Genomic DNA, 25631 nt, shown 5'->3' on the forward strand with positions numbered 1-25631 from the left:
CCCAGCGGCATCAGGGGCTTATCTACAGCATTCTGTAATGCTGTAGATAAGCCCCCGATGTTACCTAAAAGAGGAGAAAAAGAGGTTACATTATACTCATCCAGGGGCGGTCCCGCTGCTGGTCAGGTCGGATGGGTGTCTCCGGTCTGCTGCGGCGCCTCCCATCTTCATTACAAGACGTCCTCTTCTGATCTTCAGCCACGGCTCCGGCGCAGGCGTACTTTGCTCTGCCCTGTTGAGGGCAGACAAAGTACTGCAGTGCGCAGGCGCCGGGCCTCTGACCTTTCCGACGCCTGCGCACTGCAGTACTATCCTCTGCCCTCAACAGGGCAGAGCAAAGTACGCCTGCGCCGGAGCCGTGGCTGAAGATCAGAAGAGGACGTCTTGTAATGAAGATGGGAGGCGCCGCAGCAGACCGGAGACACCCATCCGACCTGACCAGCAGCGGGACCGCCCCTGGGTGAGTATAATCTAACGTCTTTTTCTCCTATTTCAGGTAACATCGGGGGCTTATCTACAGCATTACAGAATGCTGTAGATAAGCCCCTGATGCCGCTGGGCTTACCTCACCCGCAAATTTCGGGGTGACAGGTTCCCTTTAAGCAGGGGTCTAAGAAATAAACTCTCATATTAGGTGGTTGCCTAATGACAACCATCCTTTAAAAACTACCCATGCTGAAACCAAGCACAGGCGCTTAATGCACCAGAGCAGTTCACTGCAACTTCCTACCCATTTGTTTTCCAACTATTTCCACCCTCCTTTGGCTCCTGTAAAGCTGGAGCATGGAAAAATATAGAAAATAAAGTATGTGGGTATGAGCACTGAACCGCACACACACACACCTAGGGTGCAAGGACTGCCTGGCCTGTGCTTGGTTTGAACAGTCATTTCTTTCTAACAAGCTCCCTTTTAAAAACAGAGGTGGAATAACATTTTTTGCACTCACCAATCATAGCCTGAATACAGTTTCGGACAAGAACAGGTAAAAAACCATGGTAAGAGGCAGTACCAGTGCAGTCAATGATGCTGCTTAATTTGGGCGTTCTTTCCAAGTGAACAATAGAGGTCAAAGTTCTCAGAGATGCCGCCTTAATATCCTATTGAAATGAAAGAGAAACAAAAAACAAAAACATGTGTTATACACAGTACCTTAGTGTAAGTCCGTGCTTTGCTGGTTTGGGGGAAGATGGCCTTACCATGAGCTGCTTGTCTGTTATCTGGAGAACATCCACTAATTCCTCTATTAAACCATTGTAAAGAATACTATTTGCAGACTCTTGCAATGCATTAGAATAAACTGTAAAAAGACAGCAAAGATTGAAGTTACATTAAAACAAGCACAGAAGAAGGAAGAAATCAATAAAAATTGCTAAAAACCTAAAAAGGAACAAAGACCACCCCTTGATTGTCCAGAACGAAAGGGAGCAACAAATTCAAGAGCTGGTCTCTAGAAATGGAATGGACCACATGCAGGAAAAAGAATAGGAAATAGCCCATTATGGCACAATATCCCACTCAGTGATTCTATAGTAGAACCTGCATTACACAAGTTCTAAACCACAGATAAAAAATAAATAAATACATACCTAATATAGAAATGGCATGTAGTCGGGCCTGGACGGCTTGTAGTCTCTTCTTATGATTGGAAAAACCATGTGCAAGCCGTATGTGGGTAAACAAAAGCATCTACAGGATAAAAAATTAATAAAACGTAAGAAAACAGGGATTTTTGTGTACTCCCCGTAAAATCCTTAAACTCCGAGCCACTCATTGGAATTAAATAATCTCCATTACTGGTATGTAAAACCTATGCATAAGATCATTCATCAATAAAGCAACTAAAAGTTGTCAATACTATGTACCTGCTTATCCTTGGGAATGCTGTGCAATTTAGTTAGAGACTCCATAATCTCAGAGGGACTTTCCGAAATCTGGAAAATAGAGCAGAGTTCTAATAACCAAAGTCTCATGTGTAAGTGATGATCACACCGTATAATGCAGCAACAAATTACCTTATCTAGCTCTTCTATGTGAATGTAATGTAGTGTATTACTAGACGCCTGCAGATACAAAAGGCAGATATTGGGTTAGTTCACCTACTTCATAGGGCACGGATTAAAAACACCAGGACATTAGTTGCCAAAATTAGTAGCCAATTCTAACTAATTCACTCACCCTTTTTTCTATTTTTACTTCAGATCCAGGTTCTGCATAAAACTCAAAATGAAGAGTAGTGGCGCTTGGTGGGTATTTCTAGAAAAAACAACAACAACAAAAAAAAAAAATTATATATATATATATACATACATACATACATACATACATACATACACACACACACACACACACACACATATATATATATAGTTGCTGTAGACATTTTCCGTTTCTTGTCCATCAATGTGTATTTGTAAAGCAGCATTAATCATCATCACCTGACAGCTAATAAAAGGGCTTCCAAGAAAAAGCCACTGTCTAGCAGGTCCCAGAGGAACCCTTCATCCTTTAACCCATGTAAAGGGATATGGATTTACTTTGAGCGTCCCAGTTGGGGCTATGGAGCGACTACCGGCCAGTGGACCAAGATGGCAGGAAAAAGTCATATATAAGGTGGCAGAGTTAAAGAGACTGCAACAGGGTCAGGTATAACCTATAACTTTCAACTCTAGGAGGGAGCTGGGGTCTATATAAGGGTCCAGCCCCAAGACATATGGGAGGGGATTCATGGGTTGACAATGTGCAGGAAATAACCCTCAACTCCCTGCCCAGACAGCACCACAAGTACCAGAGTATTAAACAGACTGCCCTGCAATGCTCGCAACAAAGAAACAGCACCAGCTAGTGACAAACAGAGGAAGCGAGCAGACATGGATGTACTAGTATTTAACACATTTCATGGAATCTATACTCATGTTTCCACCTCTGTTGTATATGTATGTAACACATATTCAGCTAAATCCAACAGTCCAGCACTTAGATGGGAAATGGAAATCCAACTGCCGTGTGTTTCCACCAAAGCACACATTGTGGCAGACCCTCCGTTAAGAGGAACAGTCAGCACAGAATGACTGTTCAAACCAAGCACTGGAGATTGGTGCACCCTTAGTGTGGCCAAACATGTAAGTGCACCATCCTACCTACGTGCTTTCCATCCATCTCAGTCGTTCTATGAAGCCAGAGCTGTCAAAGAAAAAAGGGGGGAAACAAGTAGGTGGGAAGATGCACTTAAATGTTTGGCCACATCAAGGGTGCAGAGTGCCTGTACTTGGTTTAACAGTCATTCTGTGCGAAACACAAGCAAGTCAGCCAATGTGGCACTTATTACACATTAAACTTACCGACATCTGCATGTCTTTGCAGCACTCAGCAAGACCAAAGCCATTCTCTTTTCCTCCCCAACTCTGAAAATACAAGAGACTACAATGTGATTTTATAACTAAAACGGTTTGAAATCTTGGAAAATTTTGTGCAACTCCTGGTTAAACAAAAACGGAGACTTTTTTTGCAGCGCCACCAGGAGGGGTGTTGGGGCCAGCGCAGCCAGGAAATGCACCCCGCAGAAATGTAGTCCGGTCTCTGACTGATATACATTTCTTGAATTGGCAGGGAGTGGAGCAGCTTACGGTTTATTAAGACTGTTGTGCAAGTCTCCAGTCTTGATGAATCGGGGGCCTGTATGTACTTTAAGTTTACCTCTGCAAGATGCTGTAGCCGTGACAATAGGGGTGTTCTTTTATCAGAGGCCAGGCGAGTGATGTAATTGGATCTCTTGCTGAAGACGTACAGAAGATTGAGAACAGCCAGGACAACTTGCATGTCGGAAGAGGCGAGCAAAGTTGTCAGGTGCTAGAAATAAGAAATAATATTAGCATTTTTTTGATCTATGTACAGATTTACACAGAAACGGGGCCAATGCTTACTTTTCCAATAAAGGCCGAAAGCCCACTGAGGATAATTTTCCTTAGGGACCTGCATGTATCTTGAGAACAGGACTCCCCCCAATGCCACCACATCCAGGCCATAGATGTGTGGGACTGTCTAACCTGTTCAGTGGTTGATAACTACATCATGCAGGGTAGGGTACTTAAATCTTAAAATGGGTGCAGGTCTTTAAGGTGGCATATTCTGTGGCTAGGCTATACATTTTGAGATGGGGACTACAATTCAGTTCTTTACTAGCTCGAGTTCCCATCTCTCTTGCTTTTCATCGGAAATAGTCATCACGCTTGTCCAGATCCTTAGCGTAGCTTCTTCAATGCACCAAGACTGTTTTACCCAAAACTAGAAGCAACCCAACCATATCAACTCCACCCCCATACAAGTACACTCAGTCATTACCTCGATAGAGCTGTAGAGATGCCGTGAAAAGCTGTACTCAATCAGCAAGGCAGTGAAGTTGAGCACTGCCAGAAGAAGCGCTTTCAATTGCTCCTTCTCGGGTCTATCGCACACAAGCATCCAAGACATGTTCTCAACGGTCTGCCCAGCGTCAGCCAGGATGCCATCAAAGCGATCCAAGAGGTCCACCCAGTGATATAGCTCGCACTAGAGAATTACAAAAAAAAAAAAAAGCACATTTACCTATGCACAGAACCAAAAGCGAAAAAGCCGTCAGCACCTGTGCGAGTCAGGTTCCATACCTTCCCAATATTCCATGTTTTGATCTGCTGAAGCTCCAGCAGTAGCTGCTCATCAGTACAAAGTTTCAGCTTGTCAATCAGTGATCTGCAATCAGCAGGCTGCAAGACAAAAATGTGCATTAATATGAAGTGTGTGAAAACAATACCACTAGCATGGTATAAATTGCCACAAGCATTGGTGGCCACACGTTGTGTAGCCATCTCCATTCACTTCTATGAAAGATGAGGAAAGATGCAAGAGCGGGGTGCGTGGTAATGGCTATTCTCTGCCTGGATGTGGTGATCACCAGTTAATATCCTGAGATGGGAATACGGCTTTAAATCTGGATGACATGGGCAGATTCTGGGCACTTTGTGATTGCAATGTTTGGTAACGTGGCATGAGCAACACTCACCGCCTCTGTTGGCGTCTTCTTCAGCTTCGTCCTGTCCACCTTCATCTTCAGAGTTTACTGATTCTATAACCTAGAAAGTGGTGAGACGGCAATATTTTAGCATGTACAGCTAGAGGGCAAAACGCGCACTATTTTTATTTTTTTTTACAATTTGCAAATTCCTTTACTAAGCGAAAAACAATAGTGATTATCGTTGTGTTAAGAGATGCCGCACTGTAAGCCTGCATGTGGGAGAGCCAAGGTATCAGAACCACAGACAGCAACACAATGGATTACACTTTAGGCTATGTTCACACCTTGCGTCGGGTCCCTGCGGGTTCTCCCGCAGCGGATTTGATAAATCTGCAGGGCAAAACAACTGCGGTTCTCCCTGCAGATTTATCGCGGTTTGTTCAGCGTTTTCCGCTGCAGGTTTCCGCCTATACTATTGATGCTGCATATGCAGCAATATGCAGCATCAATAGTAATGTTAAAAATAATAAAAATTGGTTATACTCACCCTCTGATGTCCGGATCTCCTGGGCGCTGCACCCGGCGGTCCGGTTCCAAAGATGCTGTGGGAGAAGGACCCTTCGTGACGTCACGGTCATGTGACCGCGACGTCACCGCAGGTCCTGGTCGCACAGCAACTCTGACCGGACGGCCGCGTGCAGCGCCCAGGAGCTCCGGACATCAGAGGGTGAGTATAACCAGATTTTTTATTTTTTAACCCCAAATATGGTTCCCAGGGCCTGGAGGAGAGTCTCCTCTCCTCCACCCCGGGTACCACCCGCACATTATCCGCTTACTTCCCGCAACGTGGGCACAGCCCCATGCGGGAAGTAAGCGGTTCAATGTATTCCTATGGGTGCAGAAGCGCAGCGATTCTGCACAAAGAAGTGACATGCTGCGGGTTGTAAACCGCTGCGTTCCCGCGCGGTTTTTCCCGCAGCATGTGCACAGCGGTTTGCGGTTTCCATAGGGTTTACATGTTACTGTAAACGCTATGGAAACTGCTGCGGACCCGCAGCATCAAAATCGCGGCGGTTCCGCGGGAAAAACCGCTAAGTGTGAATATAGCCTTAGAGAGGACTTGTCACCAAGTCAAAAGCGGAGAGTTTTTTATATATATATATATATTTTATTCCCGATGCTCGAGTTTTTCATTTTGTTTTTTTTTTTTTTTTTTTTATAAAATCCGCCACACGGATCCAGAAATATGGGCCTCTTTTGCTGTAAATTTTTAATGGTATTTACAAGGGGGTTTGCTCACAGCGCAATTATACAGACCAGCCTAAGGACAAGGAGGATCACGTGAGCCAACGCCCCTTAGGGTACCGTCTCACAGTGGCACTTTTGTCGCTACGACGGTACGATCCGTGACGTTCCAGCGATATCCATACGATATCGCTGTGTTTGACACGCAGCAGCGATCAGGGACCCTGCTGAGAATCGTACGTCGTAGCAGATCGTTTGGAACATTCTTTCGTCACTGGATCTCCCGCTGTCATCGCTGGATCGGTGTGTGTGTGACACCGATCCAGCGATGCGTTCGCTTGTAACCAGGGTAAACATCGGGTTACTAAGCGCAGGGCCGCGCTTAGTAACCCGATGTTTATCCTGGTTACCATCGTAAATGTAAAAAAACAAAAAGTACATACTTACATTCCGGTGTCCGTCAGGTCCCTTGCCGTCTGCTTCCCGCACTGACTGACTGCCAGCCGTAAAGTGAAAGCAGAGCACAGCGCGCTGTGCTCTGCTTTCACTTTACGGCCGGCAGTCAGTCAGTGCGGGAAGCAGACGGCAAGGGACAGACACCGGAATGTAAGTATGTAGTGTTTTTTTTTACGCTGGTAACCAGGGTAAACATCGGGTTACTAAGAGCGGCCCTGCGCTTAGTAACCCGATGTTTACCCTGGTTACCCGGGGACCTCGGCATCGTTAGTCGCTGGAGAGCTGTCTGTGTGACAGCTCTCCAGCGACCACACAACGACTTACCAACAATCACGGCCAGGTCGTATCGCTAGTCGTGATCGTTGGTAAATCGTATAGTGTAACGGTACCCTTAATAAGGGTCTAAACAAAAAAGCACACTTTGAAAAAAAAAAAATATGGTATAAAGTAGCAGGAATGAAGGCAAAAATCGAACACTTACCAGGTTCTCTTTAAAGGAAATGTGTCATAACTATTATATAAACCAGGATTTTGTGTTAACCCCTTAACGACCGCCGATACGCCTTTTAACAGCGGCAGTTAAGGGTACTTATTCCTCAACTCCGCTTTTTAACGACGCTGAAAGATAAGGTTATAGAGCCCCCCCCCAGTGTTGCAAACGCAAAAAAAAAAAAAAAGTCTGATTTCTTCATTTATTTCTCACTCCTCTTATATGATTCTAGCACATCAGAGGAGAGAGAAATGGGGTCCCCCGAGATAAGACAGTAGCCCAATAACAGCCACTGACAGCCAATATAAAGCAAGCCCCGGGAGAACCATAACAGACATCACTGGAGAAACATCGGTACAGTAGGGGAGATAGTTAATTAAAAAAAAACCACACGTTGCAGAAGTGGACAACCCTTTTTGCAATAGGTAGTTTTCTGATGATTCATTTCATTTAAAAGGGATTTTACGTTGATGACCTGTATTTTAGTGAGAGGTCCAGACCCAGCTTATTAGCAGAAAATGGGGATGCAGCAATCCCGTCCGATCATTGTAGTACGTGACATTGTGATGTACATGTGCATGCAGTTGTGTCTTTGGCTCAATCAGCTGAAGTGATTAGGACTAATCTGCAGTCCCAGACACAGAGACATTGGATGTGTAATGTATTGAAGGAGGTTGGGGGTCCCCATGGTCTGTGTCCCCCAATGAATGGCTTGGAGAAAAGGATTTTACGGTGAGTACACAAAAATCTTTATTTTCGTCTTACCCCTCTCGACTCCCACTTATGTCTTATATTTCCTCCCCAACTTACTCTAGCTGGAACCAGCGGGCACCGTTAAAGGAGCAGAAAACAGCATTTGAAAGAGTCTGTTCAAAGACCGCAAGTGTCGCCCAGAAAGTTCAAGGAAGCAGGAACTCGATGGGAGGATGTAGTCAGAATGCAGTGCCAACTGGAAATAAAGCAGGAAAATGGTTACAGCGGCCCATACAATCAATGTCTTCTCACAAAGTCGCACCCGAAATAATATCATGGACCCTTAGGATGCAGTTAAATCAGGTGATGGAACCTGCGCCGCGGTCTGGCAAGGAACTGTGCCCTTATTGCGCTGGTGTAACACTAGCCTAAAAAAGTACGTTTCTGTGAACACTTGGACCTTGCTAGGAAGCCCAAGGTGAAAATAAACCTTGTGGTGAGAGGTCTGGTGATGTGGTTTTCATTTGTGAAACACTATTTTTCGTAGAATAAGAAGCAATTTAAAAAAAAAAAAAAAATATGGGAGGGAAAACAGGCGCGTCTTACAGTCGGAATGTACTTACAATTAGCGTGGTGGCACCAGGAGTTGGCGATTCTTCTGGTGGTCCAACGCTGGAGGGCAATGATCTCACTCCCATCCCAGCCTGGTGCGCGACAGGTTCAGCGCTGATCTTTGATACGGGGGCTCCGGTGACATTTTGTGAAAGCCCAGAGCCCCTGCAATTCCATTGCCTTAATGCTTTGGACTCCGGGAAAATGGCGCTGCAGGCACCGATTGAGATCTCGGCACAGAGATCTCATTGCCAAGATTTCAATCTGCACATGTGCATCGAGGCAATGGAAGTGCGAGGACTCCGGGCTTTCACAAAATGTAGCGGGAGCCCCCGCATCACCGAACCTGCAGCAGCAGCCTTGGGAAAGAACTTCCTGGAGACCACGGCATCACAGTAATGGATGTGCCGGGGCTCCGGGCTTTCACAAAACGTCAGCACAGCCCTTGAACCGCTGAACCAGTCTGGGTCATATCATCGCTGGACCACCAAACGCCCCCTGTGACTCCACTCCACCAGCGCTGCCGATCCCCCCCAGGGTAAACGGAATTCAAAAAGATGGACCACCGTTTTTCTTCTGAAATCTTGGGGTGCATCTTATAGTCCGGAAAATACGGTAAGTAAAACAAATGTGGCCAATTGCTGTACCTTGATTTTGGCAAGACCGAAAATGTGATCTGACCTCATCGCTACGTGTGAATCCCCCCCCTCCCCCAAGTGCTTCTCACCAAATTAGAATATCAAAAAGTTAATTTCAGTTCTTCAATACAAGAAGTGAAACTCATTATATAGATTCATTACACACAGTGATCTGTTAATGTTAAGGATTATGGCTTACAGCCAATGAAAATCCAAAAGTCTTTATCTCAGTAAATTTTAGATGTAAAAAAAAAAAAAAAAAAAAAAAAACTGCAAAGGCTTCCTAAGCGTTTATAAAACTCCATTAGTCTGTTTCAGTAGCTCCACAATCATGGGGAAGACTGCTGACTCGACAGATGTCCAGAAGGCAATCAATGATACACTCCACAAGGAGGGTAAGCCACAAAAAGCCATTGCTAAAGAAGCTGGTTGTTCAGAGTGCTGTATCCAAGCATATTAATGGGCCAAGGAGAAAGAACTGGACTGTTGTCTGTGGTCCAAGATATTTTCAGATGAAAGTAAATTTTGCATTTCGTTTGTAAATCAAGGTCCCAGAGTCTGGAGGAAGAGTGGAGAGGCCACAATCCAAGCTGCTGGAGGTCTAGTGTGAAGTTTCCACAATCAGTGATGGTTTGGGGAGCCATGTCATCTGCTGGTGTAGGTCCACTGTGTTTTATCAAGACCAAAGTCAGCGCAGCCGTCTACCAGGAAATTTTAGCGCACTTCATGCTTCCCTCTGCCGACAAGCTTTTTGGAGATGGAAATTTCATTTTCCAGCAGGATTTGGCACCTGTCCACACTGCCAAAAGTACCAATACCTGGTGTAAAAACAACAGTATCACTGTGCTTGATTGGCAGCAAACTCGCCTGACCTTAACTCCATAGAGAATCTATGGAGTATTGTCAAGAGGAAAATGAGACACCAGACCCAACAATGCAGACGAGCTGAAAGCTGCTATCAAAGCAACCTGGGCTTCCATAACCCCTCAGCAGTGCCACAGGCTGATTGCCTCCATGACACGCTGCATGGATGCAGTAATTGATGCAAAAGAAGCCCCCGATAAAGTAATCCATTTTCAATCTGGTGTTATAAAGTATTATAATTTACTGAGATAATGACTTTTGGGTTTTTTTTTTTTATCTGCCACACTGGACCTTTATATTTAGTTCCAATTCTTATGGTCTTTATAAGGGGGCATGGCTCGGAGGATCCTCAGGGGTGTGTCTTTAGGCTGAACTGCATATTATCTTGTGATCCACCCACCCCGGTAAAGACCATAAGAAGTAGCACAAAATAAAAAGGGACCATATCTCTGGGACCTTATGGCAGATTTAAAAAAATAAATAAATATACTACGGGGAGCAGCGGGAATAAGGAGCAAACATTGCCCACTTTCGGTCCTCTATAACAAAGACAATGCTATTGGAAAAGCTGAAATTTGAAATTTTCACCTTCAACATGGACAGGGACAGTTTTTTCTGTAATCATAAGCCCAGGTCATCAGAAAAAAAAAAAAAAGAAAAACGCTTCTTTATAGGTTTATTATTATTAGTGATTAACTCCTTAAGTGTAAAAATAAAGTGAAATGAAGCAAATGCCTATGGCAACTAACATCCCAGATTTCAATTTCTGAAAGGCCTATGGAAATTGTAGTCCTATTGCCCAATCTAAAAATGCTTTACCTTTCCATTCTTAGTTTGTCCACATACAAACACTATAGACGTTTTTTTTGCCTTTTGATAAACCTTGTATAAAATTAATTTGGCAAAAACAAAACTTCAAGTGACTGATGACTGTCAAGCCTGACAATTTTTGGTCATTTGCATAGGATGACTTTTATTAGCAGGGGTTTTCGGAGCTTTGGAAAACCCCAATTTAGCTATAACAATCTGCTGCAAATACTAAACGTGTGCACATAGCCTAAAGCTTCCTACAGACGATGGAGAGGCCTCCACTGTTAGTCCGTTTAATCAGGCACCATGTCAGTCTTGGATAGTCGTGGGGTATCACATTCCTTCACTTTTACACATTACAACCAGAATAAAATGCTGCAGACGACTCTTCCTTGTATTTGCTCATTCGCACCTGTACAAATAATTATCTTGGCACGGAGCAAGGAGCAACAAGCAAAGGACGCAAATCCTACCTGTGAGACTACAACTCCCAGCATGCACTAGGCAAGTACTCCTCCTCAGCTGTAGGAGCGCCCCATTACTCCTCATAAGGCGTCAATAGGAATTGTTTATTTAAATGGAAAGATGACCAGATCATGTAATGTCAGTGACCACAGCATTTCTTCTCGGTGGTCTGACCGCTCTGTACAAACATTGCATCGAAATTAGATTACATTGATAAATGTGCCTGCTGCTGACCCTGCATCCCCTCCCCGGTATGTTATATCACGCAGAGGACTTCCTGCCTAGTAATCCAATTAATGCACAGTGCAGTCACACATTAACATGGCCGGCAGCAGTAGGCGACATCCGAATCCACAATGCCTCAGTGTTTTACCCGCTGCAGCCATTCAGAACGATGCTCTCAATACTGGGATGGAAATGTGATAATTGGACAATATTCATATTAAAAAAACATCCACCTCTCGTGTCTCCCCTTTTCCTCATAGTTTGTAAGCTTGCGAGCTGGGCCCTCATTCCTCCTGGTATCTGTTTTGAACTGTATTTCTGTTATGCTGTAAGGTCTATTGTCTGTGCAAGTCCCCTCTATAATTTGTAAAGCGCTGCGGAATATGTTGGCGCTATATAAATAAAAAATTATAAAAAATTATTATTATTAAAAAAAGTCAGGAAAAGTGGCAAGAACACCTTTATGCTTCATATATGGATAAATACTGCACTGAATGCAATTTTACAGCAAAGTACCGTATATACTCGAGTATAAGCCGACCCCCCTAATTTTGCCACACAAAAAACTGGGAAAACTTTAATGACTCGAGCATAAGCCTAGGGTGGGAAATGCAGCAGCTACCGGTAAATTTCAAAAGAAAAATAGATACCAATAAAAGTAAAATTAATTGAGACATCAGTAGGTTAAGTGTTTTTGAATATCCATATTCAATCAGGAGCCCCATATAATGCTCCATACAGTTCATGATGGCCCTATAAGATGCTCCATATTAAAATATGCCCCATATAATCCTGCATAAAGGTTAATAATGGCCCCATAAGATGCTCCATATAATGCTGCACAAATGTTGATTATGGCCTCATAAGATGCTCCATAACCCCTTCATGACCTTGGGATTTTTCGTTTTTCCGTGTTCGTTTTTCACCCCTCCTTCCCAGAGCCATAACTTTTTTATTTTTCCGTCAATTTGGCCATGTGAGGGCTTATTTTTTGCGGGACGAGTTGTACTTTTGAACGACATCATTGGTTTTAGCATGTCGTGTACTAGAAAACAGGAAAAAAATTCCAAGTGCGGTGAAATTGCAAAAAAAGTGCAATCCCACACTAGTTTTTTGTTTGGCTTTTTTGCTAGGTTCACTAAATGCTAAAACTGACCTGCCATTATGATTCTCCAGGTCAGTACGAGTTCATAGACACCAAATATGTCTAAGTTATTTTTTATCTAAGTGGTGAAAAAAAAAAATCCAAACTTTGCTAAAAAAAAAAAAAAAAAAAAAAAAAAAAAAATTTGCGCCATTTTCCGATACTCGTAGCGTCTCCATTTTTCGTGATCTTGGGTCGGTTGAGGGCTTATTTTTTGCGTGCCGAGCTGGCGTTTTTAATGATAGCATTTTGGTGCAGATACGTTCTTTTGATCGCCCGTTATTGCATTTTAATGCAATGTCGCGGCGACCTAAAAAACGTAATTCTGGCGTTTCAAATTTTTTCTCTCGCTACGCCATTTAATGATCAGGTTAATGCTTTTTTTTAATTGATAGATCGGGCGATTCTAAGCGCGGCGATACCAAATGTGTGTAGATTTGATTTTTTTTTAATTGATTTATTTTGATTGGGGCGAAAGGGGGGTGATTTCAACTTTTATATTTTTTTTTTTTTTCACATTTTAACTTTTTTTTTTTTTTTTTTTTTTTTTTTAACTTTTGCCATGCTTCAATAGCCTCCATGGGAGGCTAGAAGCAGGCACAGCACGATCGGCTCTGCTACATAGCAGCGATCTGCTGTTCGCTGCTATGTAGCAGAAAATCAGGTGTGCTGTGAGCGCCGACCACAGGGTGGCGCTCACAGCCACGGGTCATCAGTAACCATAGAGGTCTCTAGGACCTCTATGGTTACCATCCTGACGCATCGCCGACCCCCGATCATGTGACGGGGGTCGGCGATGACGTCATTTCCGGCCGCCCGGACGGAAGCGGTAGTTAAATGCCGCTGTCTGCGTTTGACAGCGGCATTTAACTAGTTAATAGGTGCGGGCAGATCGCGATTCTGCCCGCGCCTATTACGGGCACATGTCAGCTGTTCAAAACAGCTGACATGTCCCGGCTTTGATGCGGGCTCACCGCGGAGCCCTGCATCAAAGCAGGGGATCTGACCTCGGACGTACTATCCCGTCCGAGGTCAGATAGGGGATAAAGATAGTTGCCCCATACAATGCTGTACAAACGTTGAATATGGCCCCATAAGATGCTCCATGTAGACATTTGCCCCATATGCTGTTGCTGCGATTAAAAAAAAAAAAAAAAAAGTAAAAGAAAAATCACATACTCACCTCTCGTTGCTCAGGCCCCCGGCACTTTCAATATTCACCTCTCCTCGTTCCGGGCGCCGCTCAGTCTTCAACACTGACATTCAGGCAGAGGGCGCGCACTAACCACGTCACCGCACCCTCTGCCTGAGCGTCACTGCAGAAGACGTTGAAGACAGAGCGGCGCCCGGAACGAGGAGCAGGTGAATATCGCGCAGCTCTCCTCCTCCCCATTATACTCACATGCTCCTGGCGCGGTCCCTGGTTCTCCAGCGCCACAGCTTTCTCCTGTACTGAGCGGTCACCGTTACCGCTCATTACAGTAATGAATATGCGGCTCCACCCCTATGGGAGTGGGGTCCATATTCATTACTGTAATGAGCGGTACCATGTGACCGCTCAGTACAGGTAGAAGCTGCCGCCCCGGGAGAACGAGGGACCTGCAGGGACTAGGTGTAGGTGGGTATTTGACTCCCCTCCCCTGCCGACCCCCGAGTATGACTCGAGTATAAGTCGAGAGGGGGACTTTCAACCCCCCAAAAAATGGGCTGAAAATCTCGGCTTATACTCGAGTATATACGGTATGTGGGGAAAAAAATCTCTGCAAATTAAAAATTAAGAATGGATGGATTTTTTTAAAAATTTTACAGTGCATAGCTGGCTGGCTAGGTTATTGGCCATCAATGCAGTCTATCAGAGACGGTTTCCTAGAAAAGTACAGAAACTGCACGGATTGCGGGATCCTGCACTCAGAAGCTACAGTTGCATTAGGCTATGTGCATATGCTGCGGATTACTCTGCAGTTTTTTCCGGACTGAGTTTGGTAAATCCGCACTGCGGATTTCCTGCGGAATTAGGCTAGTTTCACATTTGCGTTTAAAAACGCAGCGTTTAAAACGCAAACGCAGGTGGTGAAAAAAATGCATGTAAACGCGTGCAAACGCTGCGTTTTTAGACGCATGCGTTTTTGCATGTGGTAAAAAAACGCAGCGTTTTGACGCGTTTTTCCTGCGTTTGCGTTTTTGAAACGCATGATGAGAAGTGTGTGACAGCTGCCAATCATCAAAATCAACTAGAAAACCCACTATAAACAGAAATAGCTAGGGTTAGGATCCCTAGGTTCCCTAGGGTTAGGGTCCCTAGGGTTAGGGTTTGGATCCCTAGGGTTAGGGTCCCTAGGGTTAGGGTTTGGATCCCTAGGGTTAGGGTCCCTAGGGTTAGGGTTTGGATCCCTAGGGTTAGGGTCCCTAGGGTTAGGGTTTGGATCCCTAGGGTTAGGGTCCCTAGGGTTAGGGTCCCTAGGGTTAGGGTCCCTAGGGTTAGGGTCCCTAGGGTTAGGGTCCCTAGGGTTAGGGTTTGGATCCCTAGGGTTAGGGTCCCTAGGGTTAGGGTCCCTAGGGTTAGGGTCCCTAGGGTTAGGGTCCCTAGGGTTAGGGTCCCTAGGGTTAGGGTCCCTAGGGTTAGGGTTAGGGTCCCTAGGGTTAGGGTACCTAGGGTTAGGGTTTGGATCCCTAGGGTTAGGGTCCCTAGGGTTAGGGTTTGGATCCCTAGGGTTAGGGTCCCTAGGGTTAGGGTTTGGATCCCTAGGGTTAGGGTCCCTAGGGTTAGGGTTTGGATCCCTAGGGTTAGGGTCCCTAGGGTTAGGGTTTGGATCCCTAGGGTTAGGGTCCCTAGGGTTAGGGTTTGGATCCCTAGGGTTAGGGTCCCTAGGGTTAGGGTTTGGATCCCTAGGGTTAGGGTCCCTAGGGTTAGGGTTTGGATCCCTAGGGTTAGGGTCCCTAGGGTTAGGGTTTGGATCCCTAGGGTTAGGGTCCCTAGGGTTAGGGTTTGGATCCCTAGGGTTAGGGTCCCTAGGGTTAGGGTTTGGATCCCTAGGGTTAGGGTCCCTAGGGTTAGGGTTTGGATCCCTAGGGTTAGGGTCCCTAGGGTTAGGGTTTGGATCCCTAGGGTTAGGGTCCCTAGGGTTAGGGTTTGGATCCCTAGGGTCAGGGTCCCTAGGGTTAGGGTTTGGATCCCTAGGGTTAGGGTCCCTAGGGTTAGGGTTTGGATCCCTTTATCACCTTTATGGTGGGGGGTGGCTTATCAGTGTGTTTTCTTGTTTTTTTTCTATTGAAACGCATGCGTTTAAAAACGCAAGCAAATGCATGTGCTTAAAAACGCGTTCGTTTACATAGACAGCAATCCGTTTTTTTGCGGCAAAAAAGCGCCTCTAGAAATTACTACATGTTGCATTTCTGCAACAAAATGCAAGCATAGAAACGACGCATGCGTCGTTAAAACGCATGCAAAAAATGTATGCGTTTTTAATGTTAAGTACAGGGGAAAAACGCATGCGTTTTTTGCACTAAAACGCAGCGGCAAAAAAAACGCAAATGTGAAACCAGCCTTACTGCGGGTTGTTTTTTTTTTTTTTTGCGGTTTTTGTGCACATTTCACCTGCGGTTTTATACCTGCGGATTCCTATTATGGAGCAGGTGTAAACCGTTGCGGAATCCACACAAAGAATTGACATGCTGCGGAATAAACAACACTACGTTTCCACGCGTTTTTTTTTCCCCGCAGCATGTGCACTGCGGATTTTGTTTTCCATAGGTTTACATGGTACTGTAAACGCATGGAAAACTGCTGCGAATCCGCAGCGTGTGCACATACCCTAAAGACGCGGTAGATGCAGTGATACCATGCCGCTGGTCCCCAGGGCTGTGGAGTTGGTAAGCCGAACCTCCGATTTCTCAATTTCCATGACACCGACTCCACCAAAATAGGCTCCGACTCAACACAGCCCTGCTGTTCCCACCTGTTAATCAAGTGTGCACATCCTGCCCGCCCGGAAACCAGAAAGCCCGTCCATTCCTTAAATACGGTAGTTAAGAATGGCATGGAGGCACCACACTGCGACATCAGAGCTGTGAAGTTGGTAAGCCAAACCTGCGGCTCCTCAACTTCCCCCGACTCCACAGCCCTGGTCACTACTGAGCATGTGCATAAAGTGCAGCACAGATTCATCTCAACTAAAAGCCGAGATCATTAGATCAGGAACAGAACAGGCATTTATAGGACATTCCATAACTCTGCCTAATTCTTATGAAAGCATTTAGAGCACATTCTGCATTGCACTACTGTACCCAATTGATTATATATTCTAGTAGTCGGTCCAATTTATACTGACTTTAAAGCCCTGCGCGACATAGCCCTATAAGACAGAACTGTGTGCCACCATACAGGCTTTGCCTTGATCATCAGGCCTTGCAACTAATTTTAAAAAAAAAAGCATTTCAGTGTTTTATTGAGCAGGAAACGGCTTGGATTAAATAGCAGAGACACTACACACCCATCGCTTCACGCATAACTAGCATTAACACTTTCAACCTGGGCACTAGCGCCTCATTATATTACGATCTAGTTCCAGTAATCCGCATTAGGGCCACATCACAACCATTATGAAGCCGATGGGTTCACAAGAGCATATTTCATAGTCTGTATAAGGGGTTGCAATGCCCGACTCAAACACATGAGGCTGTAAATGAGGTTTCCAGCAGTCTGCTCACTGGACCGATCCTAGTCTGACGTGGACTGTGCAAGGATACAACTGGAGGGAACTATGGTGAATTTTATCCTTGGCTTTAGCACCATTTTATACAATCAAGAGCCGGCTGATTATTGTGAATATATGCAAAATAACTGCCTTTGCCAACCTTCCAACGTCCAGTGATACTGGGCAACTCTCCATTATAACCAGCAGCCTACAGCAAAGGTTCTAACACTACAGGGTGGCAAATCCACGTGCAATTTAGTGTGAATTTCAGCAGAAAAAGAATGACAGAAATTATTTTAAGTGCTAATTAGCCTTCATGTCAAATAAATGTAATCAGGGATGGGCTAAATATAAAACTTTAAAAGAGCCAGAAAGCCGAGCATCAGGAGACAAAACCAACTAGACGTAACATACAGGCGCATCCTGGTCAGGCACCTTCTTATAAAACGAACACTTATGCCCTTTGAGGAAGGCCGACAGATCAGCTGATTGCAGACACTCAAAAGTCATAGCAGGCATATTCTGGAGGTACGGGGATAACCATTTTTGGGCATAGCCCTTTAAATAAGCATTCTATTTAAATGGGGTTTAGGATATTGATTTCCTACACTACCGTGTAAAAGTTTAGGGTCACTTAGAAATTTCCTTATTAAGAAAAGCTCAATTTTTTCCAATGAAGCTAACAAATGATCCAGAAATACACTCCATACATTGTTAATGTGGTAAATGACTTTTAGCTGAAAACATCTGGTTTGTAATGCAATATCTTCATAGGTGTATAGAGGCCCATTTCCAACAACCATCACTCCAGTGTTCTTAAGAAGGCTAATGGATGGTTAGAATACCCTTGAAAACCCTTGTGCAAGTATGTTAGCACAGCTGAAAACATTTTGGCTGATTAGAGAACCTAGAAACCTGACCTTTGAGCTAGTTGAGAATCAGGAGCATTACATTTGTTGGTTCCATTAAACTCTCAAAATGGCCAGAAAAAAGAACTTTCATGTGAAACTCTAAAGACTATTCTTGTTCTTAGAAATTAATGCTATTCCTGCGACAAATTGCCAAGAAACTGAAGATTTCCTACAACGGTGTGTACTACTCCCTTCAGAGGCGAGCACAAACAGGCTCTAACCAAAGTAGAAAGAGAAGTGGGAGGCCCCGCTGCACAACTGAGCAACAAGACAAGTACATTAGAGTCTGTAGTTGGTGAAATCGATGCCTCACAGGTCCCCAACCGGCAGCTTCATTAAATAGTACACGCAAAACACCAGTGTCAATGTCTACAGTGAAGAGGTGAGTACAGGATGCTGGCCTCCAGGGCAGAGTGGCAAAGAAAAAGCCATATCTGAGACTGGCTAATAAAAGGAAAAGATTAATATGGGCAAAAGAACACAGACATTGGACAAAAGAAAATTGGAAAAAAGTGTTATGGACAGACAAATCCAAGTTTGAGGCATTTGGATCACACAGAAGAACATCTGTGAGACGCAGAACAACTGAATAAATGCTGGAAGATTGTCTGACGCCATCTGTCAAGCATGGTGGAGGTAATGTGATGGTCTGGGGCTGCTTTGGTGCTGGTAAAGTGGGAGATTTGTAGAAGGTAAAAGGGATATTGAATAAGGAAGCCTATCACTCCATTTTGCAGCGCCGTGCCATACCCTGTGGACAGCGCTTGATTGGAGCCAATTTCATCCTACAACAGGACAATGACCCAAAGCACACCGCCAAATTATTCAAGAAGTATTTATGGAAGAAACAGGCAGCTGGTATTCCATCAGTAATGGAGAGGCCAGCACAGTCACCAAATCTCAGCCCTATTGAGCTGTTGTGGGAGCAGCTTGACTGTATGGTGCAAAAAGTGCCCATCAAGCCAAACCAACTTGTGGAGGGGCTTCTGGAAGCATGGGGTGACATTTCTCCAGATTACCTCAGCAAATTAACTGCTAGAATGCCAAAGGTCTGCAAGGCTGTAACTGCTGCAAAGGGAGCATTCTTTGACAAAAGCAAAATTTGAAGGAGAAAATTATTACTTCAAATAAAAATCTTTTTTTCGAACCTTGTCAATGTCTGGACTAGATTTTCAATTCATTTGATTAATAAACATATGAGTTTTCTTGGAAAACACAAAGTTGCTCCATGCAATGCGTTCTGGCCATTCCAAGAGAGCGGGAGCTGAGCATCGGAGAACTGCCACTGTACCGTGCATGGCGTTGTGCTGTTATGGCTCTGTCCACCGCAGTACCTGCAAACAACTGATCACTGGGAGGGGAGGGGTGGCGGCCAACACTTTTGACATGGATGATTTTAAGAATAAGTCATCAAAATCAAGCCATCTTTAAGTTTTCGGGAGAGTTTGGTCTAAATTAATACATGTTATCCCCATTTTAGAACGTCCTGGTTTTATTTATCACTTTTCGCCTCTCTACTTTTTCCAGTATGTTCAGAATAGAGTGGGAAAATAGAGATTGCATTTTATTATACCCAGATCAGAAAGAAAAAAAAACAAGCAAATCTCAGAGTGATATGAGCAATATATCTTCTAATCCCCACCTTCCCAGGCCAAGAGATTCCTTTAGGGGACACAGCATCCCATTTTTCCCAATTAAAAGGGTGACCCAGCTTCAACAACCCATTAATATATTGGTAACATTGTGGTGGGGGGTCCTTTTCAGGATCCTCATCTCACAGCCAGAGTAGATATTATTGGTAAAGACTGCCTCTCACGCCGGAGGACCTGTCCCATTGAAGAAATTCACAATGTCAATTCACATAATTTCCCCTATGGGGGTGCTGTCAGCAGATTACATTGGATTGCAGGGGGTCAAAGATCAGTTTATTGTCCAGGCCCTTTCTACCAAGTATTCATTGTCCACAGCGGTGAGCCCCTTTAACAAGTTCAAGCCTGCAGTCACAATTTGCATACTTGCAGGCACATGATCACCCGCTTCTGGCACCCGAGAATCCCAACAGAGCCTATACGTATGGGTTCAGACAGTAACTGTAGGTCCGACCGACCATTGGCCCCGATATTTCAATCTGAGCACAGGCGTATGGAACCAGACCAAGAGGAAGAAAAATACATGACTACTATAAAGATAATAAAATCATGACAAACTTGCTAGGCAGGCTCCACCATGCTTCATCCCACTGCAGTCCCATTTGGGAAAGTTGTCCGGGACTGGTGTATTTAAAAAATAAATAAATAAAGTTGGAAAAATTTGGCTCACAAATATTTTGAAACATTTTATTGCGTTTTACGACATAATTCTGGTGTAAACTCCTTGATGCGCAGGGCTGAAAGACTTCGCTGGACTGAACGCGACGGTTCCTAATATTAGCAGCCAACTATGGGAGATGTACAATGCCGCCAAAGCAACACTGCTCCTCACACCCAATAATTATCTATACAGGTCAGGCTTGATCAATCACTTCTGCCTGCGCTCTGTTCTAAGTGTGTCAGGTAATCCACAGCAGATTGCTTCCCACCCATATTTAAAGGGTTGCGAGTTCAATTAGTGTTACTTATTTTAATACCATCTGCCAAAATAATAACAGCGCATAGGTTGTACTAATGACATGCACTGACCGGTCAGCACAATCCGATAACTTGTAGGTAGTATCAGATGTCTCTGTTTACAAGCGAAAAAGCAGTACTTAGTGCCGATAACTAGGCAGGGCCATCAGCGTCCGGGCTCAATGTCACACGATACCCCAGAACTCTTCACAACTCTATAGACGGGACGGCAGTATGAAAAATGAATGCAGGTGCACAAAAAAATAAAATATTACATATATCCGTGGAGAATTCAGAAGCAGGTGGTCACTTGTCATGCAGTGCCGCCACTGTAAGAACAAAGTATTACATAAAGTTGCTTATCTAATGCAATGTCGTGACCATTTTAAGACCATCTCTATTGGGGTCTTCCAGCAATCAGCCGCCCACCGATTAGAGATACAAAGCCTAGTGACATAGGACTTTAATAATTGACCTTACTGTAAAATTGTACTATACCCTGCGACTGTCCTACCTGCACATCTTCAGACTACTAGACCCGGGGCAATGTCACAGACATCACGCCAAGTCGATGACATAGTTCCAGGCCTACTAATCAGAAGGGGTCCTGTTTCGTGTGGGTGTGGTCCGGCTCCATAAACCAGGGGTCCCCAACTCCAGTCCTCAAGGCCCACCAACAGGTCATGTTTTCAGGATTTCCTTTGCATTGCACAGGTGATGCAATTATTACCTGGGCAGGACTAAGGAAATCCTGAAAACATGACATGTTGGTGGGCCTTGAGGACACGAGTTGGGGACCCCTGCCATAAACTATAAATGCAGCCACCGGACCAGGGTCTTGGAATGTTTTTGCTCAACTCTATACTAGATCACTGGGGGTCTGACTGCTGAGACCCGACCACCGTCCCCCCCCCCGTTATACTATACAGTTGCTTGCTGTGTAAGAAAGAATGGAGCAGCGATGTACGACTTCAAAGTCCCAGCTCTCACAATCGCATCAAACAAGTGGTTATCACCTGTCCAAAGGATATGTGATAACTTGATTTATGGAAAAATCCCTTTAAATGCAGTAAGGCGGGTGGATGCCTCCCATACACTGGCAGGATGCCTTCCTCTCCGCACACCCTCCGAGCAGGAATAACTGCATTTATCTCCCATGTGAGGACTGCCACTTGTGAAATTCGGTTATTTCTCAGGGTCACATCAGGCTACATGTGGCCGTGACTTCTAAAAGTCAACTAAAAAAAAAAAAAACCTCCCACTGTTATTATTCATGTCATCACTTATGACAGTGGTGGGAAGGTCATGGCTTGTCTTCTCCTGGAAAGGAAACCAAAACCATGAATGCAACAAATATGGCCAAGACTTGAAGGGGTTTTCCATTACACTGATGTCTGATTTGATTAGGAGCGGAGCTGCAGTACCCAGAAGTGTCCACTAAATGCATGGCGCTGTGCAGATCCAGCTTACTGTCAATCAATGAGTAAGACCGCCCACTGGACTCTTCAATAAACAACAGGGATGGCAATGAATAAAATACAAGTCTTACTAAAATATTTCCCACAAAATAAGGTCCTCAAGTCTGATCAGCCATATATCATCCCACAAACGCAGATCAGAGACCATTTATAACATGACAAGTTCACTTTAAACCAGCAGCTGAAGATGACCACCAATCCACTTAAAATTGTTAGCAGCTATCCTCAAAAGATCTTCAGATGGAGTGTCAGTTCTTGGAGAGAAGGTATAGAGCGTAAGGCTAGGTTCACACTACGTTAGTGCAGTCCGTTCAACATATCCGTTAAACGGACTGCACTAACGCAAGTGCCGGCACTTGCACAGCGCTAGCGCAGATGGAGCTTCTGCTAGCTCCATCTGCGCTAGCGGCGAGCTAGCAGTGACGGACCCGGAAACGCTGCAGGCGGCGTCTCGGGTCCGGCACTCAATGGCGGCACATCGCTAGCGCACGCCCATAGTGGGCGTGCGCTAGCGATGCGCTCGCCATTGCTTGTAATGGCGTCGTTAACGGACTACGTTACACCGCGTTATGCCGCGGTGTAACGTAGTCCGTTAAACGGGTTCACACAACGCAGTGTGAACCCAGCCTAAGTGGTGTTATTGCAGAGCTGGAAATCTTCAGTCCTTATTGCTGGGGCTCAATCACTGTCGGATGGCTTCCTTAGGCTATGTGCACACGTAGAATGGTCCACTGCGGATTTTTCCACAGCGGAATTGATAAATCCGCATTGAAAAACCGCTGCGGTTTTTATTGCGGATTTATCGCGTCTTCTATTGCGGATTCCGCTGCGGATTTACATCTGCAGTTTTCTATTGGAGCAGATGTAAAACCGCTGCCGATTCCGCACACAGAATTGACATGCTGCGGAAAATAAAACGCTGTGTTTCCGCGCGTTTTTTCTGCAGCATAGGCACAGTGGTTTTGGTTTCCCATAGGTTTACATTGTACTGTACACCGCATGGAAAACTGCTGCGAATCCGCAGCAAAATCTGCATCGTGTGCACATACCCTTATACAGCTGCAGGCTCGGTCCGAGCGTCAATGTGCTTCCTATGCGAAGAGAAGTCGCTTTCAGTCACTTACAAAATAAGGGTTGGGCTTCAAAAATATTCAGCATGCCCAATCCTCCCAAACAGACAGATTTGACAGGTCCCCATTCACATAAGATTGGCAGCTGGTCCCACTAATTTCCAGATCAGTATCCGGAGGGGGGAAAATCAATCGGTTGTCCTGAGCCACATTTTAAAAGTGAGACAACGCCTTTAAAATAGGGATTATGCTAATTTGTTTTCCCTATATTTAGTCATTAATAGCCAAAATATGGCGCCAAACCTCCAGCTAGCTAATATAAATCTCTATGTGTCTTGAAATAAGCAAAGTTTGTGAAAAAAAACGCTTTTATTACTGGGCTAACTTCCCACTGCGGAGCTGTAGTTCCCTCATATGGAGGCTCAAATAGGGAACAATACCAAAGCACTGAATTGTCTGAAATTTCCGGGAGAGGAATTCTGCCCGACAGCAGCTGTACCCTGATCGCTGAACATATCGGCCCACGTTTATTAATGGCTACTACAGGCACTGGTGCAAGTCGGCCGATCCCGTCGATGGCAGAGGGAATGGGAGGAACATCTGTCCCCTAATCGATCACATTGGGGAAGAGAGAAGGATCTGATGATCCGGACTGTTCAATATAACCGCCACTTTTTTTTGTTGGGCACAGAGACAAGAGGAGTATCTGAGAACACAAGGATGCCTGCCGACAGCCATGTGATGTGTATGGGGGGCTTACAAGTTAGACACCCCAAATATAGCAGTGTGGCTCACCCTGCAATATATCATTGCATCCTGCAAGAAATTAAAAGCTTATTTTACGTGTGGTACATGCCAAAACTTGAGATCCCCCAAAACAATAGATTTGCCAAGACAGGTGGTCTAGCAGGTGCCTAACCATGAGCCAATGTATATCTCACACATGTACAGCAGCGCCACACAGGTAAACCGACAATCAAAGTCATAAGCATGTCAATAACACTACTGCTGGGGGGACTGTGTTCAAGTTTGTGTAAATAAAGTTAAATGAAGTTTTAAAAAAAAAATAAAAAAAGGAGTTGTCCAGTGAGAGCTGGCCTCAGAGAATGAATGGAGCGGAAAAGGTGTTCGTCTGATTTCACTGGACCACCACCCCTTTAAGAGCATTAAAGATGAACTTTACACAAAGCGCAGGCTCAGCAGGAAGGAGCGTGCATGTGTGACCAGTGGTTAAAGGAGAACTCCACCAAAACAATATCTAGGCAGGTATATAGGGAATAAATTAGTGATCATGGAAGTGAGATGTTATAAATTCCCCTTAAAAAAAAATAATAGTGTGAATTGGCTGCTACCAGGGAACAATAGCGGGCTGAATCTGACTTTTGGGGTGGCTGTCGCTTTAAGAGTCCGGCGGTGCCCGGAGCGGATCACGTGACGCCCGGCAGTCACCGGCAGAAAAGAGCTGGGTCATGGTCAGGCGGGGGCGCTGTGAGGGGAGCACACGGCCGTGTGGGGAGAGCAGGCCGGGGCCTAGCGGGTGTCAGGCGGCTCCGGCCGGAAAACGCGGAAGGAGAGGCCCCAGGAAAGGGGGAAATGAGGGAGCGACGCAGTACAGGCCGAGCCCCGACTGAGGGAAGCCGCTTCCCGGGTGACAGGAGGAGGGGCCGCGGGCCGCCAGTGCTGCTGAGGCCGCCTCCGTGTGTCAGCTGCCCGGGCTTCACATCCCCGCCGCCACTCCCGCCCTCCGCGGGGCCGTTTACCTGGTCGGTCAGCAGCTTCACTTCCGAGCTCCCGCCGCCTCCGCCATCTTAAACCAAGCCGAAGCCCCCTACTGACTGCCGGAGCCCTGAGCGCAAGAGCCGCGGCCGCCTGGTCTCGCGAGACTGCGCTGCTCCCGCCCCCTCCGTCTGCTCCTGCGCTGGGATCTCGCGAGATTTCCCTCCTCTTCACTGCTCCGCCTCCTTCTCCTGTGAGCGCGCTCTGAGCCCAGATCTCGCGAAAACGTCCGCAGCGAGTGGAGGAGGGAGCGTCGGCAAGTCTCGGAGCGGCCGGAAATCTCGCGCTATGTGCTGCTGACAGGACTCGACGTGAGCGGCGGCTGCGCACCTATGGCGCTCTATAGGCGGTCACAGCCCTGCAGGATGTCAATAAATATATATATGTGTGTATGGTTAAATCTGTAAAGTAAAGGGTTACCGATAGGCTGAGCTTGCCCTGGAGAGGATGCAGCAGTGGCCGGTAA

At 45.5% G+C, this 25631-nt stretch overlaps 1 protein-coding gene across 7 annotated transcripts in view; it reads right to left on the reverse strand.

Moving 5' to 3' along the window:
- The window catches only part of HUWE1 (HECT, UBA and WWE domain containing E3 ubiquitin protein ligase 1), a 114017-nt gene extending 88613 nt beyond the window's left edge, over positions 1–25404 (reverse strand). For 4 of the 7 annotated variants that reach the window (XM_069748371.1, XM_069748369.1, XM_069748370.1 and 1 more), the window contains exons 1-13: positions 25150–25259; positions 7990–8128; positions 5037–5106; positions 4642–4740; positions 4340–4546; positions 3695–3847; positions 3340–3402; positions 2177–2254; positions 2014–2061; positions 1864–1932; positions 1588–1687; positions 1198–1298; positions 948–1098 (exon numbers count right to left, since the gene is read on the reverse strand). In XM_069748371.1, coding sequence (XP_069604472.1) covers positions 948–1098; positions 1198–1298; positions 1588–1687; positions 1864–1932; positions 2014–2061; positions 2177–2254; positions 3340–3402; positions 3695–3847; positions 4340–4546; positions 4642–4740; positions 5037–5081 — 1114 coding nt within the window. In that variant the 5' untranslated portion in view covers positions 5082–5106; positions 7990–8128; positions 25150–25259. Of the gene's footprint in view, positions 1–947; positions 1099–1197; positions 1299–1587; positions 1688–1863; positions 1933–2013; positions 2062–2176; positions 2255–3339; positions 3403–3694; positions 3848–4339; positions 4547–4641; positions 4741–5036; positions 5107–7989; positions 8129–25149 lie in introns of all 7 variants that reach the window. The other 3 variants (XM_069748374.1, XM_069748368.1, XM_069748372.1) reach the window with 2 other exon arrangements.
- Between the last annotated feature and the right edge of the window lie 227 nt (positions 25405–25631).

This window comes from Ranitomeya imitator, chromosome 2, assembly GCF_032444005.1.
Source record: "Ranitomeya imitator isolate aRanImi1 chromosome 2, aRanImi1.pri, whole genome shotgun sequence".
NCBI lineage: Eukaryota > Metazoa > Chordata > Amphibia > Anura > Dendrobatidae > Ranitomeya > Ranitomeya imitator.